This window comes from Rhipicephalus microplus, unplaced genomic scaffold (assembly GCF_043290135.1).
Source record: "Rhipicephalus microplus isolate Deutch F79 unplaced genomic scaffold, USDA_Rmic scaffold_19, whole genome shotgun sequence".
Lineage (NCBI taxonomy): Eukaryota > Metazoa > Arthropoda > Arachnida > Ixodida > Ixodidae > Rhipicephalus > Rhipicephalus microplus.
Genome location: NW_027464592.1, coordinates 4,594,282 through 4,613,534, shown reverse-complemented (window position 1 = coordinate 4,613,534; position 19,253 = coordinate 4,594,282). Strand labels below are relative to the sequence as shown.

The 19,253-nt window shown below is 43.5% G+C and overlaps 2 protein-coding genes and 1 long non-coding RNA gene across 4 annotated transcripts in view; 1 reads left to right on the top strand and 2 right to left on the bottom strand.

The window, feature by feature from the left end:
* The first annotated feature begins 3,991 nt into the window (after positions 1 to 3,991).
* On the top strand, positions 3,992 to 6,180 carry LOC142785239 (uncharacterized). The gene is made up of 2 exons (XR_012888885.1): positions 3,992 to 4,283; positions 5,827 to 6,180. It is a non-coding gene; the product is annotated as an uncharacterized LOC142785239 (long non-coding RNA).
* Positions 6,181 to 6,741: 561 nt separating this feature from the next.
* LOC142785238 (uncharacterized) lies at positions 6,742 to 8,148 on the bottom strand. 2 transcript variants are annotated; one of them, XM_075883678.1, is made up of 3 exons: positions 7,394 to 8,148; positions 7,233 to 7,335; positions 6,742 to 6,861 (listed from the first exon to the last, which is right to left on the bottom strand). In XM_075883678.1, the coding sequence occupies exons 1-3, from the start codon at positions 7,687 to 7,689 to the stop codon at positions 6,757 to 6,759; spliced, it is 504 nt and encodes a 167-aa protein (XP_075739793.1). In that variant the 5' UTR covers positions 7,690 to 8,148; the 3' UTR covers positions 6,742 to 6,756. The 2 variants fall into 2 exon arrangements, with proteins under 2 accessions (XP_075739793.1, XP_075739792.1); XM_075883677.1 differs by lacking the exon at positions 6,742 to 6,861 and having other exon boundaries at positions 6,918 to 7,335.
* Positions 8,149 to 10,129: 1,981 nt separating this feature from the next.
* Positions 10,130 to 19,253, bottom strand: part of LOC142785219 (uncharacterized) — a 56,660-nt gene continuing 47,536 nt past the window's right edge. The window contains exon 3 of the mRNA XM_075883666.1: positions 10,130 to 10,320. Within this exon, the coding sequence (XP_075739781.1) occupies positions 10,258 to 10,320 (63 nt within the window). The 3' untranslated portion in view covers positions 10,130 to 10,257. The remainder of the gene's footprint in view (positions 10,321 to 19,253) is intronic.

Here is a 19,253-nt window from a genome sequence, read left to right as displayed (position 1 = left end):
GTCGTTGTTTCAGGTATTCTTCCTCGGCTTCATTGACGTTGGGGATCCTCCGCTCGAAGCTGACGTCTCGCAGTTGCTTCATGTTCTCGAAGCTGGGGATCTTCCGCTGGACGCTGACGTTTGTGTTCCGCATTGCGAGCTCTTCTCAGCGCGTCCTTGTCCACGAACGAAGTCTCTTCGGAATTGCTTGCGGTTCCACCAACACATTAGCTGATGCTATAGGAAGGGACGTCAGTAAGTGTGTTTGCGGATTCGTTATGCATTTTCACCAGCGACATCGGACGTGGAGCGACCGCACAAACCAACCGACGAAGGGCGGCGCGCCCCGACACTCGGTTATTTAGAGCGAACGCCAGCCCCGGCCTGCGCATGCGCACGTTATCATACAGCTGGCGCACGTAGAACTAAAGGTCGCGCGGCGCGCGGAGGGGAGAAGCGAGCTTAGCACACGCTGTGTTGAGAGGAGGAAGTGATGCGGAGATGGCTGGCGGAGGAGGAGAGGAGGCTGCGGATGGCGACGGCGCATGACTATAGCCCCTAGTATAACATGCTCCGCATGTAAAAAACCGGCGTAGCTCAGTGGTAGAATACTGGGCTGGCACCCAGCGGAGCGGGGTTTAAGCCCAACTGTTTTATCATTGCAAGGTTTCTTTATTGCAATTTCCGCGATGCGTTTACGGACACCAGCGGCAGTGGCGGACAACAACATTGCGTGACCCGAAACCAAGCCTACCTAAAGCAAGTTTCACAACAAGTCACAAGCACCGGTGTAGCTCAGGTAAATAAAGAAAAAAGAACCGGTGTAGATCTGTGGTAGAATACTGGACTGGCACCCAGCGGACCCGCATTTGAGCCCCACTGTGCCACTGCTGCTAAGTCATGCCTCCCTAAAGTAAGTTGGACAACAAGTTACAATCAACGGCGTAACTCACTGCTAGAATATTGGGCTGGCACCCAGTGGAGCGGGGTTTAAGCCCCACTCTTTCATTAGTGCAAGGTTTCTTTTTTTCCAATTTCGCACGATGCGTTTACGGACACCGGCGGCGGGTGTGGAGAACAACAACTTTGCGGGACCCGAACGCAAAATTGCTGACTAATAAGCCACTGCAGAACACAAAAGAGTTCACTCGACACCAGCGCCCATTTATATCTAAGAGAGCAAGAGTTTCTTTCTGAACTGTGCCTCAAATCCTGCAAAGATGCTTGGTCTGACGAAAATACAAAATCCTCAGTCTTACAACAAATAGAACTGTCTCTCCGATTTTCGCCTAATTAAAAGATCCATAGACCATTCGACATGCTTTGCACCGTCTGCGAATACGTGATTCATACACACCTCACTTTTTATGCCGCATGAAAAGAAGAACTTCCCGCACTGCAACCACTGCGATCATGTCAATGCGTCAGAGGGGCAGATTCTTCTAGAATGTCCGCAATACGATCAACAACGCGCTGAGCTGAGGGATCGCCTAAACCATCCATGATTACAAAAAATACTTCGACCATGGCCTGCATTCGGATAATCAAAGGCGCGCAATGGGCCCCCTTTGCGATTTTTTATGAACAAACATCTAATGAACTGTTTTTAGTTTGTATCATACCTTGCCGCTATCTGTGCGGAGTATATGTGCAATGTGATCCTGATATATTAACTGAACTATGACCATACATACTGTGCCTATTTATGCATTATATGCCCTATAATGTATGCAGTATTGTACATATTGCCTTTGGCTCGTTTTTTTCCTATTTTCTCCTATCCTATTGGCTCGTTTTTTTCCTATAACGCCGTCTTCGCAAAGCTAACAAGATCTCGGGTAAATACAAAGAAATGCGAATCTAGGAGAATCTTCTTTTATAGTAAAGCAAACTATCAGCAAATATCAGCTGGTCTTGAGCAACAATTTCTGTCTTTTGAATGCAGTGCAGACGAAGCAACTGTTGAGCAGCTATGGCAAGTGTTTAAGGAACGCATTACTGGGCTCATTCGGCGTCACGTCCCGAGCGTCTCAAGCGATAAACTGGGTAAAATAAAGAAACCTTGGATTAAGGGGCATCTTATTCAGCTTATCAAAAAGCGCAAGAGGGCTTTTTCCCGATACTGCCAAAAAAAATCCCCTGAAAATTTTAATAAAATGAAAGATTTGACATCACTTTATAAAATGGAACTGAAAGAAGCCAAGAAAAAGTATTTTAAGAGTCTGGCCGCTGACTTTTCTAATAAGAAAAGGTTTTGGAAATATATGAGACGATGTGGTACTGAGAAGGTTAGCCCACCAAACCTACGTCACGGTGGCGAGATTGTAATTGAGGACCGAGATAAAGCCACACTTTTTAACGACTTCTTTAAATCGGTCTTCCGCCCACCTACACAAGTGATTGTCACGAATAAAAAAGAACAATATTTGCCTATGGGTGAGATAGAGCTTTCATTCAATGGCATAATGAAGTTGTTACAGCGCATTGACGAAGGTAAAGCAACTGGCCCAGATGGCATATCACCAAGAGTTTTAAAACTTTGCTCTGAGGCAGTGGCTCGTTACCTTTATGTTATCTATAAAAAATCACTCGATGAAGGCAAGCTTCCTGATGATTGGAAAATAGCTAATGTTGTGCCAGTTTTCAAAAGTGGTTCTAAATCAGACGTATCAAATTACAGACCAATTTCTTTGACGCCGATTTGTTGTAAAGTACTTGAACATGTTCTTTTTTCTGCTTTAATGAATCACCTGACTTCAATTAAATTTTTTAATCCTAAACAACACGGATTTAGACAGGGTTTTTCATGCACAACCCAATTAATTGAATTCTATCATGATATAGCATCAGTTTTAGATAATCGAGGACAGATTGATTGTTTATTTTTAGACTTCAGAAAGGCTTTCGATACGGTATCACACTCTATTCTGATTCAAAAACTGCAGAACTTGAACATTCATCAAACCATTTGCCGTTGGATTGCGGACTATTTAACTTCAAGAAAACAAAAGGTTGTGCTTGGTGGATCTTGTTCGTGTTTAGCTTCGGTGACATCAGGGGTACCTCAGGGTTCCGTACTCGGTCCGCTTCTCTTCCTTGTGTTTATTAATGATATTTCGGATACAATTAGGTGTCGTATTAGAATGTTTGCTGATGACTGTGTGTTGTATACTGAATTGACCGACCAAACGGATTCCACCCAGCTTCAGGATGACCTTAATCACGTGGAGGCATGGTGTAAAAATAATGACATGGTATTAAACACGAATAAATGTGTTCACGTCAGTTTCACCAAAAGGTTAATAGATTTACAAATCAGTACATCTTAAACAATGAAGTTATTAGGTATGAACACAAATATAAGTATTTGGGTGTCACGCTTTCTGAGGATGGGGGATGGTCTGAGCACATTGGCAGTGTTGTAAGTAGAGCGGGAAAAGCCCTAGGCTTTTTACAAAGAAATCTTAAACATGTAACCAAGGAAGTTAAACAGGCCGCATATTATGCCTATGTGAGACCAATACTAGAATACGCCTGTCCTGTGTGGGATCCGTTTAACAAAATACATATTCATGAATTAGAGCGCATTCAGTCGATGGCAGCAAGATTTGTTCTGGGAAAATATGGCCGAACTGAAAGCTCCCGTTGTATGAAAAGAGAACTTAATTGGCAATACTTACAAGATCGAAGACGTAATCTAAGATTAAAACTATTTTATTCGATATATAACAATAAAACGGGCATTAATGCTTCAGATTATTTAAAAAAAGCGTATTATCAATCCTCCCGTCATGATCACAAATTTAAAGTACGGCCATACAACCCCAGAACGGATCTTTTTAAGCATTCTTTTTTTCCGCAATCCATTGTTGAATGGAACACGTTACCAGCCGATGTAGTTGGCCGCAAGACTGCGGATTCATTTTATGAGGCTCTGTGCCCCCCGCAATAATGCCTAAGTGGCGCTGCGGGATTTGTTTCAAATAAAAAAAAAAAAAAAAAAGTTGTGGAAAGATGTATCGGAGTGTTGAAGAGCAAGTTCCGCTGCTTGCAGCACTTTCGAACGATGCTCTACAACCCCGATCGAGCAGGGCGAATTATTTATGCCTGCGCTGCTCTCCACAACATTGCATTGGACGCGGGGGACTGGACCTTGGATGAGTATGTTGGGGACATGCCACCAGTTGAGGATGACGATAAGGAGCCAGGAGAGAGCCATGTGCTCACACCCCGCAACGTGCTGCTCAGAGGACAGCAGCAGCGCAGCGCTGTCGTGGGCCTTTTTTGAAGTGCACAGGAACGCGGTAAGCTGTCATATCACACACATAATTTATTCATACTAATTCCAGTGCACCCAGGCAAGACAGGGCTGTGTTTGCCACAACACAAAGTACTTACTCGTGCTTCAACATTATGCATGGTGGCAATAGAAAAATGCTGCATTTTTTTTTAAATGTCACATGAATTAGGCAACGGAAACACCCTTTTCTATATCAGTGATCACAGTCACAACAGACTAGATTGGATCAAGCGCATATGAGGGGCACCCTGTGCTGACTGTTGCCATCAAAAGATTGTGGAAACAATGCAGCAACGTCACACAACTTCTTTCACGAAAACGCATAAAAATTGCAGTTACATTAAAAACATGTTGCAAGAACGCATGATACGTATGTCCGTCTCTTCTCATAGTCATTGACTGCAAGCATTCAATTGTACACATTTAGGCTTGCCGAGCACAATGCCGTGCCGGCTTTTTGTTCATTGTCCTCAACATTGTATAAATATTTAAATAATATTTCATTTGATTTGAATTCCCGACTACAGTTATACTGCAATGCTACAAAATACGTAAATCAAAGCAGCAAATAACATGTGGGTTGTTTTAATGACACACGGCATGAATATTTGGCTCAGCAATCTCGCTGCTCCCAAAGCATACCACGTTCAAAATTAATTCCTGCAATGAGTAATTTACAATGAAAACAGTCGCTGGAATGTTGCTGTGATGATGACCCTTTTCATTAGTGAAACTGTGCGACATACCCACTTGCTAGTTTAGTGATCTCAAAAAAGACTTGGTTGTAGTTGTACCTTAGCCTCATTGCGCTGAAATGACAATATCACAGTGTAAGCAATTTTCGGCAGGTAAACATGCTTCATAAAGAATGCAGCGAGCTGCGAAACAGTGTGAGGCTAAAAAATATCACAGTCCAACACTATGTGGTAATGCTGCATAAAAAGCGCAGTGAGCTAGAAAACAGTGAGGCAACACAAATATCACAGTGCTAAAAACATTCACAAAAAATGTCAACTATACGCTCTTGGTCTTTGTGTGGATGACTAGACACCTTTAAGATGGTGGGGGGAGGGGGGAGACGCTGCCTCACGAGTAGGTCGAACATAAATTGAGAAACGCATATATCGAACATCAAAAAAGATGAAAGACACGTGAAGAAAAAAACGCTGTACTCCTTGTACAAAGTAAATGCTAACTTAAAGGTAGTATAAACCAATAATGCATGATAAACATTTAAAACATTAAAAACATGATGTAAAACTTAAAATAAACGCATATATCGAACATCAAAATAGATGAAAGACATGTGAAGAAAAAAATGCTGTACTCCTTGTACAAAGTAAATGCTAACTTAAAGGTAGTAATATGTATTAAATGTAAAAAACAACGTATGAAATGGTACGCTGACTGCAACACGTAAACATATAAAAACTAATAAACCAATAATGCATGATAAACATTTAAAACATTAAAAACATGATGCAAAACTTAAAATAAACGCATATATCGAACATCAAAATAGATAACTATGTATCTCTTTCCCGCAGAGGGCCCTCAGCCACGGCCCGCTCCTGTGCTGCGGCCGCCCGCTCCTGTGCTGCGGCCGCCCGTTCCAGTGCTGCTACCATACGCCGCGCCAGAGAAGTTAAGTGCAAGGCTGATCTTCTGATCCCCCGCACCTCCTGCAGTGAATCATCATGGTGGAAATGTTTGCATGAGCTGCTGAAGAACTCTCGACCATCTCGTGGCTCGAAGCTGCTGCTGCGGAGAATTGCAACGTGAACAACAATTTCCCCTCAGTTGAAAATTCATTGGCCTGGTGGCATCCTTTGAAAGTGTGAAGCTTCGTGTACAAGCTATGCCCTCTTCGTTTGGATCAACAAACAATTGCTGGAACTACTCTTCATTCATCTCCTCAAATGCATCTCTTACAATCAAACAGCCCTTTTCAGGGCTAACCAACTTTTTGCCCGGCAGTTTATCATTGCAGATGTCAGATACCGTGCCCTCAATACAATGCATGTTTCTTATTTACAGCCCAAGTTGGTTTCAGTCATCATAACAGAGCATCAAAAATGTTCACACCCTTTACGTAAAATTTAAACAAACGGTCTACTCACATCAAGCAACTTCTCAGTCAGCTCGAGGCTCTGGTCACACTGGGAAGACACCCGCAACAAGGTGTCGGTGCGCCGTGGCCTCTGTTGACGGCGAGGCCGCACAGGAGGCTGAGGCACTGCAAACATGCAGCATTTTCGTCACCGCATGCTGTGGTAGGCTTTAAGTCTATGGCCATGTTGTGGATAATTGGGCAATTCGAATAACATACGAGAGGTTATTTTCTCAAAACACTTTGATGATCAATAACTTACCCGGTGCAGCGGGGCCACTTTCCAGGTAACTTGGGGGGGCTTCTGTGGAGTAAAAAATAAAAGTTCACGAACTGGGCGCACATACGTCCTATAATCAATAAAACACTAAGTTCTCAGATGCTTACGTGTGGCTGTGTCACTGTCAGCTGCTGCAGCCGCTTCAGTGGCTTCCACCTCGACCTCCATTGCAGGAGCGGGAACATCCGCCTGCTGGAAAGTGTCGTGGGCATAATCTTTCAGAAAAAGGGTATTCGCTACTCTGGCTATTTTACAACCTTACCTACTAAACATCTGCGGAAACGTTCTGCAGCTATTCAGTGGTCAATGATATCAAGTATTACCATTTTAGTGCATGCACTTGCCCGCAGGCATTTCGTGTCTGTTTGATAAATAAATACGCCTTTTACTGCAAGGGCTGCAAAGCGAGATTTCAGTTGACAAACCTACCTGCTTTTGAATTCTTTTTCCTGCACTATCTTACTGTTCAACAAGGTTCCCCTAAAGGCACCCCTTACAAAATGGGCAAACTCTGTCATGGCACCGCTCAGGAACCCGTGATACTGCGGCGGCAGAGTGCTTACCTGTTGATATTCGAGGGAACCGAAGACGCCACCGAAGCGCGCCAACCCGGTGAGTTGCAACACGCGACCCCGGAAGCCTGGCAGACGACCCCCTCCAGTGCCCCTGGAAATATACACCAATGTCAAAGAACAAATTGCCCGCACATTCAACGGTCACTCACGTTTGTGCCTCTTTGATGGCGGCGGCGTCACGGCGGGCCTCGTGCACCTGCCTGCGCCAGCAAGCCTGCCAGTCATCCGCGCTTTTCTGCGCAGGGCCTTCAAGGTTCAGCGCGTCGCTGAGCTCTTGCCACAGCCGCCGCCGGTCGGCGACCGTGACGCCATGCTGCAGCTCAATGGCTTTCGCCGCGAGCTGCGGATGTTCGCTCATAAAGGCGAGCACCAGCGCGCGCTGACCCTCGGAAACGCGGATGAGCCGCTGCTGCTGGTGGCTAGCGGTGCCGTTGCCCTCCGCCATGACTGCGCTCGACCGAGCCAACGACTTCGAAAGTTGCGCCGTTTAGTAGTGGAGTTTTGAAAACAGTAACTGCTTGAAACAAAGTTGTACCTAGCGCCACCACAAATCGTCCCGCTAAATTTAGCGTTGTTTAGAACAATAACAGAAAAAATACGTTTGGATTGTATTGTATTCCTTATTAAACAATTGAAAACTAGTGCCAACACATTTTAATAGTGCGCAATAATAGTCAAACACTTCTGAACATGTTACAAACACTTTTCACTTTGCTATACGGCCCCCAAGTCAACGTCAAAATGATGACGCAAGCCTCCATTTCCCTCATTGGCTGTTCACTTCCTCTCGTCCTCGCGACCGCTGCAGACCGCCCATTTTTTGACGTCACCGACAGACCGCCTCCGTCCGGATTTGGAATTTTTACATAATTGCGCCACAGGTGATCAAACGGGCCTTGGTATTCCGTTGGTCCACGGCAAACGCGCGCTCTTGCATCTTAGCTACAGTAAGCACTTTCAGTCCTTAGAGCCAACATAGTTCAATACAAAACGCACAAAATGTCAAATTAATAAATGTACTTAACGAGAACAGTAAGAACGTTCTGCTTTGTTAAGTAACTGTTGCACGCAAAGAAAGAAACAAGCGTAATTCTGTGAGGGCTTCCAGTCTAGTATTAAAATGAGGAACTGCCATACATGAAGCCCTGGATAATTAGAACACCTTGATGGTCATGTCGACACAAGGGCACTCTGAGAAGAACAGCGCGTTTCTAACAATGTTCCAAAAGAAGAAGAGAAAATGTTTCCAAATTGAGAGAAAAAGCAAAGGGCCCAGGTAGAAATTGGATGAGGGGTTCAGGTAATGCTGCAAGCTGACATGAAATCGTACCACAATCAGAAAAGTTGTGTTAAATGTAAGCGAAAAGGCATGTGGTCATTTTCTAATACCGCGTCATTTCCAATGCTGCGTGTGAGATTTGATATGTGTTTGTAATATTCTTGTAGTTACATACGCTTTTAGCTACAATATCCACCCCCTGTGTGCGTGTGTAATTCGCTATTGTTATTAATCACGGGGAATATCAATCAAAGGGCTCGTTTTTAAAATGCGAAGCGTTTCTCAGCGAACTTCGGTGACTTTGAGCGTATCTATCTATAGAGCCACCTACAACTTTTAGCTTGCCAGGCTCTTTCGATAATGGTATCAATACCAAACTTTTCATGGCATGACATGCCTGAATGAAAAACATATTCGACTAGTCATGACTTGAAAATCACGACATGTACGTCATGAATGTCAGAATTTACCTTTCATGGTCCTACAGCTTTTGCGGTGGTTTCGTTCACATGGCATGTTGCAAAACTGGTACGGTATGACATGATTGCACGGTGAACACAAGCGGCAGACCCAAACATTAAAATGATGACACGCGTGTCATGTTACAACATGACTACATTTCACGCTCATGATGCGCTCATGGCCGTTTCGCTAGCGTCACATATACCAAATTTGGTATTACGGTACGTGAATGAATGACGAAGTCGCGTGACTGATGTGAACATGATAATCACGAGAAGCTTGTCACGTAACCACATGATTACATGCCACGCTCATGATTGCTGGCAGCCATTTCACTAGCTTCACTCATACTTATTTGGTATTACGGGACGTGAATTGATAACGAAGGTATGATACTGGTGCAAACATGATAAACATCAGAAGCGCGCCGACGGGCGCTAGTTGTGCCAAGCGTCAAACTATACAGTGCTCGCGTGTTGCTGACGTAGCGTCGCTGTGCCCAGTGTGCGCGCGCCTCAACGTTACATAGGAGTATATTGGGCCAATCATGATGCGCTAGCAGCTGTTTTGCTTGCTCCACATATACCGAATTCGGTGTTACGTTACGTCAATGAATGACAAAACATATGGCTGGTGCAAACTTGATAATGCTCACAAGCGTCCCATTTAAGAAAATCACCACGTACCACGCTCACAGCGTGCTCGCTGCCGTGTCTCTAGCTTTACATATACCTGATTCGGTATCATAGGATCTGAATAGATGCCGAGAATAAACAACACATCCAAACATGATAATTATGACATGGAAGTCATGTACGGCATCATTTACCTCCACGTCGTAACGTTGTGCTGATATTAAAGTGACATATCAACATTTCTCTTGCGTGCTTCGCATATCATTGATTCTCAGTGTACGTGGGATCTGCCAATGTTTTTATATTCATGTTTCTGCTTCGTTACCTATTGCTTCTGACTGTCTCACTGCTGTATTTTACTAATTTGATGTATATTCTTTTACGCAATGAGCCACAATGGTACGTAGCGCCCAGCCGCGTATCCTCGCCTGCGTCCTTTGTTATCAGCACTGTAACCAAGAGTAGAGCTTCACGTGGGAATGCATATTGATAGAAAAAAGAGGCTTTATTCTGCAAAGTTGGCCAGCATTTTCTTTTTGGTAGCTTTATTTGGTGGCTTGGAGAGTCCCTGGACTCGGCCAGCATCGTCGGCTTGCCGGATGGCCAAGCGCTGCTGGTTCCGCAAAGAATTTGTGACTTAAATTTGCAGATACCATTTGCTGACCTTGAGGCATGTGTTTTTGGTGTGGTACTTGAAATCCTGTGGAGAAAGCACGAGATGTCTGAGTAAACGTAGGTGAATACTTTGCGGGTGACGCCTGACGTTGAACACTTCAACAAGCAGCACACCGGTTCTTCAAATAAGATTGGAATAAGAGTCACACTAGAGCTCATAGGTCATGATGGTGACTGGTATGGGAAGACATTTATACATTAAGTAATGGCATCCAGTACACAATAGGTTTTTATCGCATAAAACAGCTTTCTTCAACTATGCAGCACCTATTAGGCCTCTAAGGTAGATTAGCTGAGAGCCCTCGCACTTCGATGATCGGCATAAAGCTCAAGTGTTACGTATACCCTTTCAAAAAGACGTTTTAAATAGCGTGAATGCCGTTGACTGAAATCTCGCTATGGTTTGAGTTCATATGAAAACAAATATAATAATGGTAACAAATATAATGGTCAGTGAATAAAGGTTAGCAACTTATATGTAAACCGATCGTGTTGGCACGAGCAAGGACTATTTTAAGCTGCGAAACAGTAAGTAATGATTGCTGGATACGAGGGGCGCTTTGACAGAGATCACCACTGAATGTATTGGTGATTCCATGAGAAATGAGCTTTGTCATAATATGACAAAAGCCAGAGAAAAAAGACATTTGATTTGCATGCGCTCGCAGACACGAGACTGAACATCAGTTTCACAAACGTGATGTGCAACCGTGTTACATCTCGATCAGACTAACAACGCCCACTGCCGAGCAAAGGCGTCTGAATGTTATTGTTGCGATTACGTTATCCCTGAGATTTCTAAATCACATGTTTGTACCTAAGCTCCTTCTTTCTCAACGCTCGACATACTCACCTCAAACTGCGAATTTCTTCGGGTGCGCAAATTCCCCCCCCCCCCCCCCATCGGTGACATCGGTGGGTGCACAACTATCAGAAGCATATCACAAATTCTGCATTGAATTACTATCTGGCAGCTTGTTCGTTCATCACATTTGCTAAATGTGTTATTTTATTCTAGAAAAGATCCTTCCTTGTAGAAATTCACATTTCAAATCTGCGTTTCAATGAAAACTTGAGCTCAATATGAGCATGCTTCCTACAGCCAAATGGCGATCAATCGATCAGGCAGAGAAATAGTGATCGTGGTTCTCCACAATCGCGTGAGCGATGTGGTACATCCGGGAGCTCGATATAGAGCCACAAAAAGAGGCGTTCGGGGGGAGATTAGGAAGAAGGGTTACGTGGGATAAAAGTATAAGCACTGCTCTGATCCTCCCGTGCAAAGACGCCCGTGGCTGGCGGTCGGCGCTCGTTAGTGCGCGCAGCTTTATCCAGATTTGAGCTCCTGAACAAACGCCTTGGCCTTTCAGCTGTCGGCTTAATAAAGAGTGGCTCAGGCGAAAAAACAAGAGGCAGCGCTTTGGCGATGCGGGTCATGGCGGTGCATGAGACCCTCCTCACATTACGAGTGGATTAGAGGGAGGGGGGTTCGAGGGCCATAGTCGCAGCTCTCTTGCTGTGGCCACCGTGTTGTCTTAATGTAGCAACTGAAATCATAAAATATTCGATGCGTATTACGACATGGAGCGATCTGCAGGCGCTTGAAAGAGGATGTTTCTTAAGTGTTTGCCGTATAGGAACTTATTCGTACTAAAGCCGGCAGTTTGGTGCAGCTTTTCTTTAGAAAGCGGTTGAAACCGCCATGCTACACAGTAGACGTACGCGTTCAGGTGGACGGGCTCGAACGCCGTCTTTTCAGCGAAGAGTAGCACATTCCACCCATTCGACTGGGTCTATTTTTTCCGGCATTTGCTTCCTCTCTAGAAAAGAGCCATCCTGGCGCACAGGAATCTCTCATTTCAGAACACAGTGGGATAACCAGGGTTAACCGTTGAAGCGCCTCAGACTGGCAAGCCGAGGTTTTGATAGGAGGACCTATCTTTTTTAAAGGCATCATATCATCCTTGGCATGTTAGTTTTAAAGGGGTTAATCGCGTCAACTCCTGGTTGTGGCGCGGGTCCTTGTTGATAATCGCCGTCTGGAAAGCAAAAAAACTATTAGGCAGAATATTGCTCCCTTCGCTTCCCTTCAAGTCAGGTGGTAGTGATTCAAAATTGTTCTCGAAGTCAAATAAAAAAACACAAAAAATCCGGAGACCCCACGTACCTGGGAATCAGCGTTATGAAAAGCATGCGAAGGGATGATGACCGTGTTGAAATTTGTTTATTGAGCAACTCGTCATGACATGACGCTAAATATATGTACAACTGTTGCACGCACATACATATGTTGAAGAGTTGCAGATGTTTATTTAACAAGTTGTTTGCACTTGCGCAACGATGCTAAATGGAACATACGTATTAGCAACACCAGAAGCCGAAATGAAGCGCTGATGCTCGCGAGGATGCTGGCCCTGGACACTGCTATACATAAATCAACTTCTGAGCATGGACACTAACCACAATTAACGTTAGCCCGACGTGACGGCTGTATCAAAGGAGTACATCTATAATGTTTATTAAATTGGGTAGGTAGTATACTGCAACCACTATTCACGTTTCAAGAAGATTAGCGTCTACTTGAAAAGTAGTTCCGAGACCTGGCATATCTCTGTGGTGAAATGCTTGATTGCCACGCCGAATGCTTGGGTTCGATTTCAGCTAGGACCCTGGCATTTATACTTTGCATTCGTCGGGTCGACGATACCCATGTCGGGTATTTTTCACGCTTGCGCGTGAAAATTGCGCATGTGTGTTCTTGTCGTTCCTGAGTAGATACTATGTGTCGGCGTCTCTCATAATCAAATAGTGGTTTTGGGACGTTAAACCCCACAAATCAATTAGATACTATGTGTCTGTAAATTCCCTGTGGCACATACCGCATACCAGCGCACATACCTCTCCATTGGTATGTGCCACTGCGTAGCGGGAAGTGCTTGACAACGTACGTGACGAGATTGTGGCAATAATAATGCCTTGACCAGCGCGTCATATTCGTCGAACTATCCTACCTTTCTATGCTAATTTTGGTTCATGACAAGTCAAGGGGTTGACCACGAGATCACCCAAACGTAAGCGGCTAGATAGATATGCTCAAAATTGCTGGAGTTCGCTAAGAGACGCTTCGCATTTTAAAAAAAAACAAAGAAAAAAACGCAAAGTTTAGTTGGTGGGCTGGCAAAGTAGTGACCCCGTCTTACGCGACAAAACGAAATAGCTTAAAGCTTCGGAGCCGGTAGATGGTCACCGCGTCTGGTCACCATCAAGGGTTGCCGAAGATAACGGCGATGTGCGTTCCCGAACACTTATAAATGGGACGCACAACAAGAACGCAGGTACAAACAGGGGGAGAAGCAGGCGGTGTTTATTTAAACGCAAAGATGTCGAACGTAAGCGATTTCAGATGGCTTTTGAAGAGTGCGTGATTAATAGATAAGGTCATTGGCAAATTATGCTTTCTTTATATCCATAGGTGGCCCACTCAGCGGAATTGATTTAAGAGTTTGGCGGCATGTTGGTTGACGAAAAGGAAAATTGAGAATGCAAAAAACAATGAGCAACGAGGATAGAAACACACACAAAAAAGGGGCTATAGGCGGGGGGGGGGGGGGGGGTAGGTGAGACGTTACGGCAAACAGGCGGGAAAAAAGAAAAAAAAAGAAAAGACAGTGAGGAAAGTCGCAGAGAATTTTCTGGGTTGGCAATGTCCTTAACAAAGCGCGGTAGGAGTGGTTTTAGGAAGAGAGGAAAGAGGAAACATAGCAGTGGTTTAACGGTTCAAGCAAATAAAAACTTCGTAGTTGTATGCAGACACATTTGTATCTATAATTCAAATTGAAAAAATAAAGACAACACTAATAGTAGGATATGCAGGCTAGAAGCAATTCAATGTAGTACCGAGGTCCCCACGCAGCGTGTTGGGAGTATCCAGGCAGAGTAAGCTTCACCCCTGGGGCGACGCATCACAGCCCCTCGAAGCCCGCCTGTACCCTGTTTATCTACCGGTGGGTGGCCGGCCGGCACTGGGGATCGAACCCCGCACATCCCGTAGCTGAAGCGGACGCGTACGTGCAATGCTACAGCTACGGTTTCAATGTAGTACTGGTTTTGTCTATTCGAAGGTTGAACTTATGTTGTCTGTAATATTGCCGCACTTATGACATGGATTTCAGTGATTCCAAGTTGATCAAATATGATTCCATGTATTTTCTTTCTCGTGTTGACCGGAAATTAGTTGTAGAACGTAAACCTTTGCTTGGTCGAAATTGTGTTCTTTTTTGTTTAAGTGACCAGCCACTGCGTAAGGTAAATTGTATTTTGTGTCTGCATGGTGGCCGTTCAGTCTTACGTGAATCGGCTGCCCAGTTTTGCCCATATGTTGCTTTCTACAGGTGGTACACTCAATACAGTATATTAAGTTGTTTAAAGTGCAGGTGAAGCTCAATGTCACCTTGTGAATGTAATCAAATGCTGGGCTTTTGACGCTGGTAGCCGGCTGTATGTGATGGCAAATGGAGCATCTGGGCCAGCCACAGGGAACAGACGTTGTCCTATTTTTTTGTTTTAAACTTTGCGGGAACAAGCATTTCTTTAATGTTAGCGTTGGGTCTGTAGACGATTTTAGGTGGTTCGAGAAAGATTTTCTTAGGTCTTTGGTTGGCGGTAGAAATTAGATACTATTTTGTGAGGATGTTGTTTGTGTTTGGGAGTGCAGTAAAAATCTTTGTATTCAGAAGAGGCGTAGTTGCCGTTGTGCTCTTAGAGCTTGGTTTGAGTGCTTCATTGTGGTCCAGTTCCAATGCGTTCGTATAGGCTTTGTCAAGGAATGTGTTAGGGTGGTTTCTGTCTAATAGTGTTCCTTTTAGGGCGTTAAGTCTGTTTACGTAGTCCTCATTTTCTACGCATATGCGGCGTAACCTTGTTGCCTGGCTTTTGAAAATGCCCTTTCTACAGTGACTTGGGTGATGGGTGTTATTATCTAAGTATTCTTGCTTTTAAACGGATTTTCTATACAGAGTTCTCTCTAGTGCACCATACTGAAGATAAATGGTCATGTCAAGAAAGTTGATGCGCTGAGTCGAAGTATCGGAGGCGAATTTCATTGTTGTGATATATGAGTTCAGGGATGAAGTGAATTTATCTAGATTGTGCTGCCCATGCCCCCATATTATATTTATGTCATCTATGTACCGAAGGTATGTGTGAGGTTTGTTGTCATAGTTAGATTGGAATTCGTTTTCCTAAATTACCATGGATATATATTTGCGTCGGTTAAAGCAAATGGGGTACCCATGCTCGTTCCCTGTATTTGAAGGTAGCAGTTCTTCTCTAACTCAAAGTAGTTGTGTGACAGTACTAATTATAGTAGTGTTAAATATACTTCAGTACAGTGTTCTGCGCTTCTGTCGGGATAAGCTTAGCTCAACTGAAGCTAAGCCCTCGGGGATAGCAATGTTCTTACACAAGGCGGTGACATCTAGTGTGACGAGAATGGCGTCTTGCGGTAGAGTATATTAACTTTCTCTATTATTCTCAGTAGTTGGGGTGTATCTTGCCCAATTGACGGTAATAACTTTGAAATTACACTTAGAGAGCAGTTTGGAGATATGAAGAGGTTCTCTGTTTGATTGATGTTTGTACCATTGGGAGCCCTGGAATATTGGTACTGTATATTTTTGCGGATGATATTTTGTGAATCTTCGGAAGCATATAGAATCGCCATGCTGTTTTGCCATTTGGTTTCAAGAATTTAAATTTTGATGGAGTTACCTGTTCATCCACCAGAACAGATTTAAGCCGGTTGGTAATTGTGAGTGTGTATTGCTCTGTTGTATTGTTGTCTAATTTACGGTAGTGTTCACGGTTGTTTACTTGTCTGTGAGCTTTGTGTTTATACTTCTCTATTGGCCATATCACTATGCTTCCCTTTTATTCGCCGCCCTGATTAAAATGTCTTCACGTGGCTTTAGGCTAGAAAAAATGCAGCTTTCTGAAGCAGTCAAGTTCTTTGGTTTCTTATCTGTTTCAGATTGATTTATCATTTAGGCACTAATAGCTTTAGGATATAAGTCAAGTTCAGCTGCTTGTTCTGAATCAGGATTTCAGGTAGACTGAGCCCTTAGTGTTGTAGTATGTGTCTCTGTTCCATCGTTTTCGGCGAAAAATGTCTAAATCGCACCCGTCGTGAGAATTCGATTATGTCTCTTTGAGGCTCAAATGCGTTTGTTGTATTGTTCGTTGAAAAAAAGTTTAGGCCGTTACCTAGGATATTCCTTTTCTCTAGGCTTCTTGACGCTGAATTATCTAGGACATTGGACTGCTTTTTAATTTGTATGGAGGTGTCAGCAATGCTTGGAACTTCTCTGTTTTTGTGGTCTGTTTTTTTTTTGCGTGATGATGGTAGATGCTCTGTGGAGGCCTACCCAATTCGAAATCAATTTCTTCTTCTGCTTCTGCTTCAACTTTCTTTTCTTGTTTTTTTAATTGTTCCAGACTTTTTGTCGGTTGTTAGGACTATATTATGTAACATTAAAAAATTCTTCAATTTGATTGATGAAGTAGTTCTTCAGTATGTTTAGGAGAAAAAAAGGAAGAGTTCTTGAGTGTTGTTTGCCAGTTTGCAGGGTATTGCGAAGATGGCATGTGTAGAGCAGGTGTCACTTTTAATTTGAGTCTTTTCGGGATGATGTTGTTATTTATACAGTGGTTGTATGTGGCGCAGTGGAAGGGGTAGCTAGTGAGCGTTACGTTAAAACCTAACGATATCCTAATACTCACATCGCAACAACAACAGTTGTAGAACCACTAACAACAGCTGAACGAACACGGCTGGTTGCCCCTGGAACGTATTTCCTCATGCTTCATGCTAGGGGTGCAGCTACGTTTTTTTTTAAGAGTGACAAATCACGCTTTGTAGAGTAGTGAGCCAGCCTGAATAAATGGAACGTGATATATGTGCACGTTTAGGTATAAGTCTAGCAGGACTTTCCAATGGATATTTGTGTATCTATCTCTGAGAGCTTAGTTTACTTTTCCTATGAGTGGTTCCTCACCAATGATGGCGTCCGAGTGCCATAATTTAGTCGGTACCAGTTCCCGCCTGAATGCGCGAGCCAATACAGTGATCTTTCGCAGTTCAATGCAGTTGTACTCAGTCGGGTGGTCGTTACCAAGGTTGAGAAAACATCCCCGAATAATATTCTTTTGTGTTCCTGCCATATAACTTTCTTTGTTCCTCACGTAAATGCATGTACAGCCCGGAACTGCTCTATCTAGCTTTACAGGCGCTAATTGTCTATGCTGTAAAAAAGAACTTAAGCAGACACTCTCTCATAGCTCAGTATATAGCACTCAATCATCCATTTTTTAGGATTACTAAGATGCACTCATTTGCACTTCAAAATTTCTACGACGTATATATCTTCCTATTGCTAGCTGCTGTACCTTTACAGAAAACTAAGAGTAGCTGTGCAAGTGGACATGTGGAAAAAAAAATGAATGCCTGAAATGAAGCGTACGTTCCTCGATTTCTTTGTGTTTCTGAACTCCTGTCTTACCTATCGAAGGCTGCCGGAAGCTAAAACTTTAGCTATCCTTCCACTAGGCTATAATAGCCGCTCAAAATTTGTAATAGAGACACAGTCTTTGCGGCAAAAGAGCTAACGGAATGATAGTGTGTTACAAATTGAATCGAATTGCAAAAAGAAAAGGTGGGCATAAAACATGTCTCAGAGAAGAACAATTACCTCTCACTGTTCCCTTGTGTCAATCGAATCACGGCAACTTTTGATGCCTGCTGCATGATGAGTACTCCACCCTCTGCCCTTGAACTTTAGAACTGTACGCTGAGCACGAGATGGTATGCAGTAATATCATCACTAATGTTAAGGCGAAAGAAGTTCAAGAGACAGGCACTGCGAGAGAAATTTCATAAGGGCTAGAGTGTCTACCGGCTTAGGAAGTACATGTAACTCATTGTCGTCTATATATGAAAAATTGGTTTTGCTGCTTCGGATATGGATGAAAGTTGTTAGCCGTTACGTGAACGAAGTGCGGAAAGGTTATACAGAGGACATAGCTTCGCAGTGTATTCTCTGTGAACAATGTGGCGATGAAAATAGAATTTAATGCCGAAAATTAGTAGCCTCCGCTTAGGCCATATATTACGACCCTCGGGCGGAAACTTTCTAAAATCACGATATGAGCGACGACAAAACAAAAGGCCCAAGAAATTTCAGCCGACTGTGGTTCTGTAACACGCACTTTATTCTAAGTTGCGTTTCGCTAATTAGAATGCTTTGAAATGCTTAGAAAGTGTTTCGCTACTTTCAGGCTTCCCGTGAAAGCTTTTCGCTTCGGCAGGATTGCTGCTGCCATCGACGGAATTCAATACCGCGTCTCTGTGATGACATGTCTAGCACCGTACCCATGAGGCCAACAAATACGGGTAAACAAACACATACTTTTTCTCAATGTAGAAGTGCTTGGCGTTTCGCTCTTGCATTTCATCTTTTCAACGTTTCTTCCTGCTGGCATACTGCAGCGTAGGAAACAGCAACGTGGTCATCTCCAGAATTTTTTCATTTTTGGTATCTGAATTTGTACATGTATAGAGTTTGTTTCAACATTTTATTTCATTTCATTTCATTTTATTATACCGTCAGCCCCATTTGGGCTATAACAGGGGTGGAAAACACCAATATATATACAAAAAATAGGTACTCCCTATACAACTTCTATTATACATAACGATGAATGACAAGAAATAGCCAAAGCACTCTGCTCTTGAGGACATAGAATAAGCAAAATATAAACTATACATCTTTATACGCGACATCCTTAAGGCCCTTCAAGAAAGAAGGTACACATTCCGATAAGGCAGTGGAGTTCGGCAGCCTGTTCCACTCACTGATCGCTCGCGGAAAGAAACTGAACTTAAAACAATCGTTGTGTGATCTG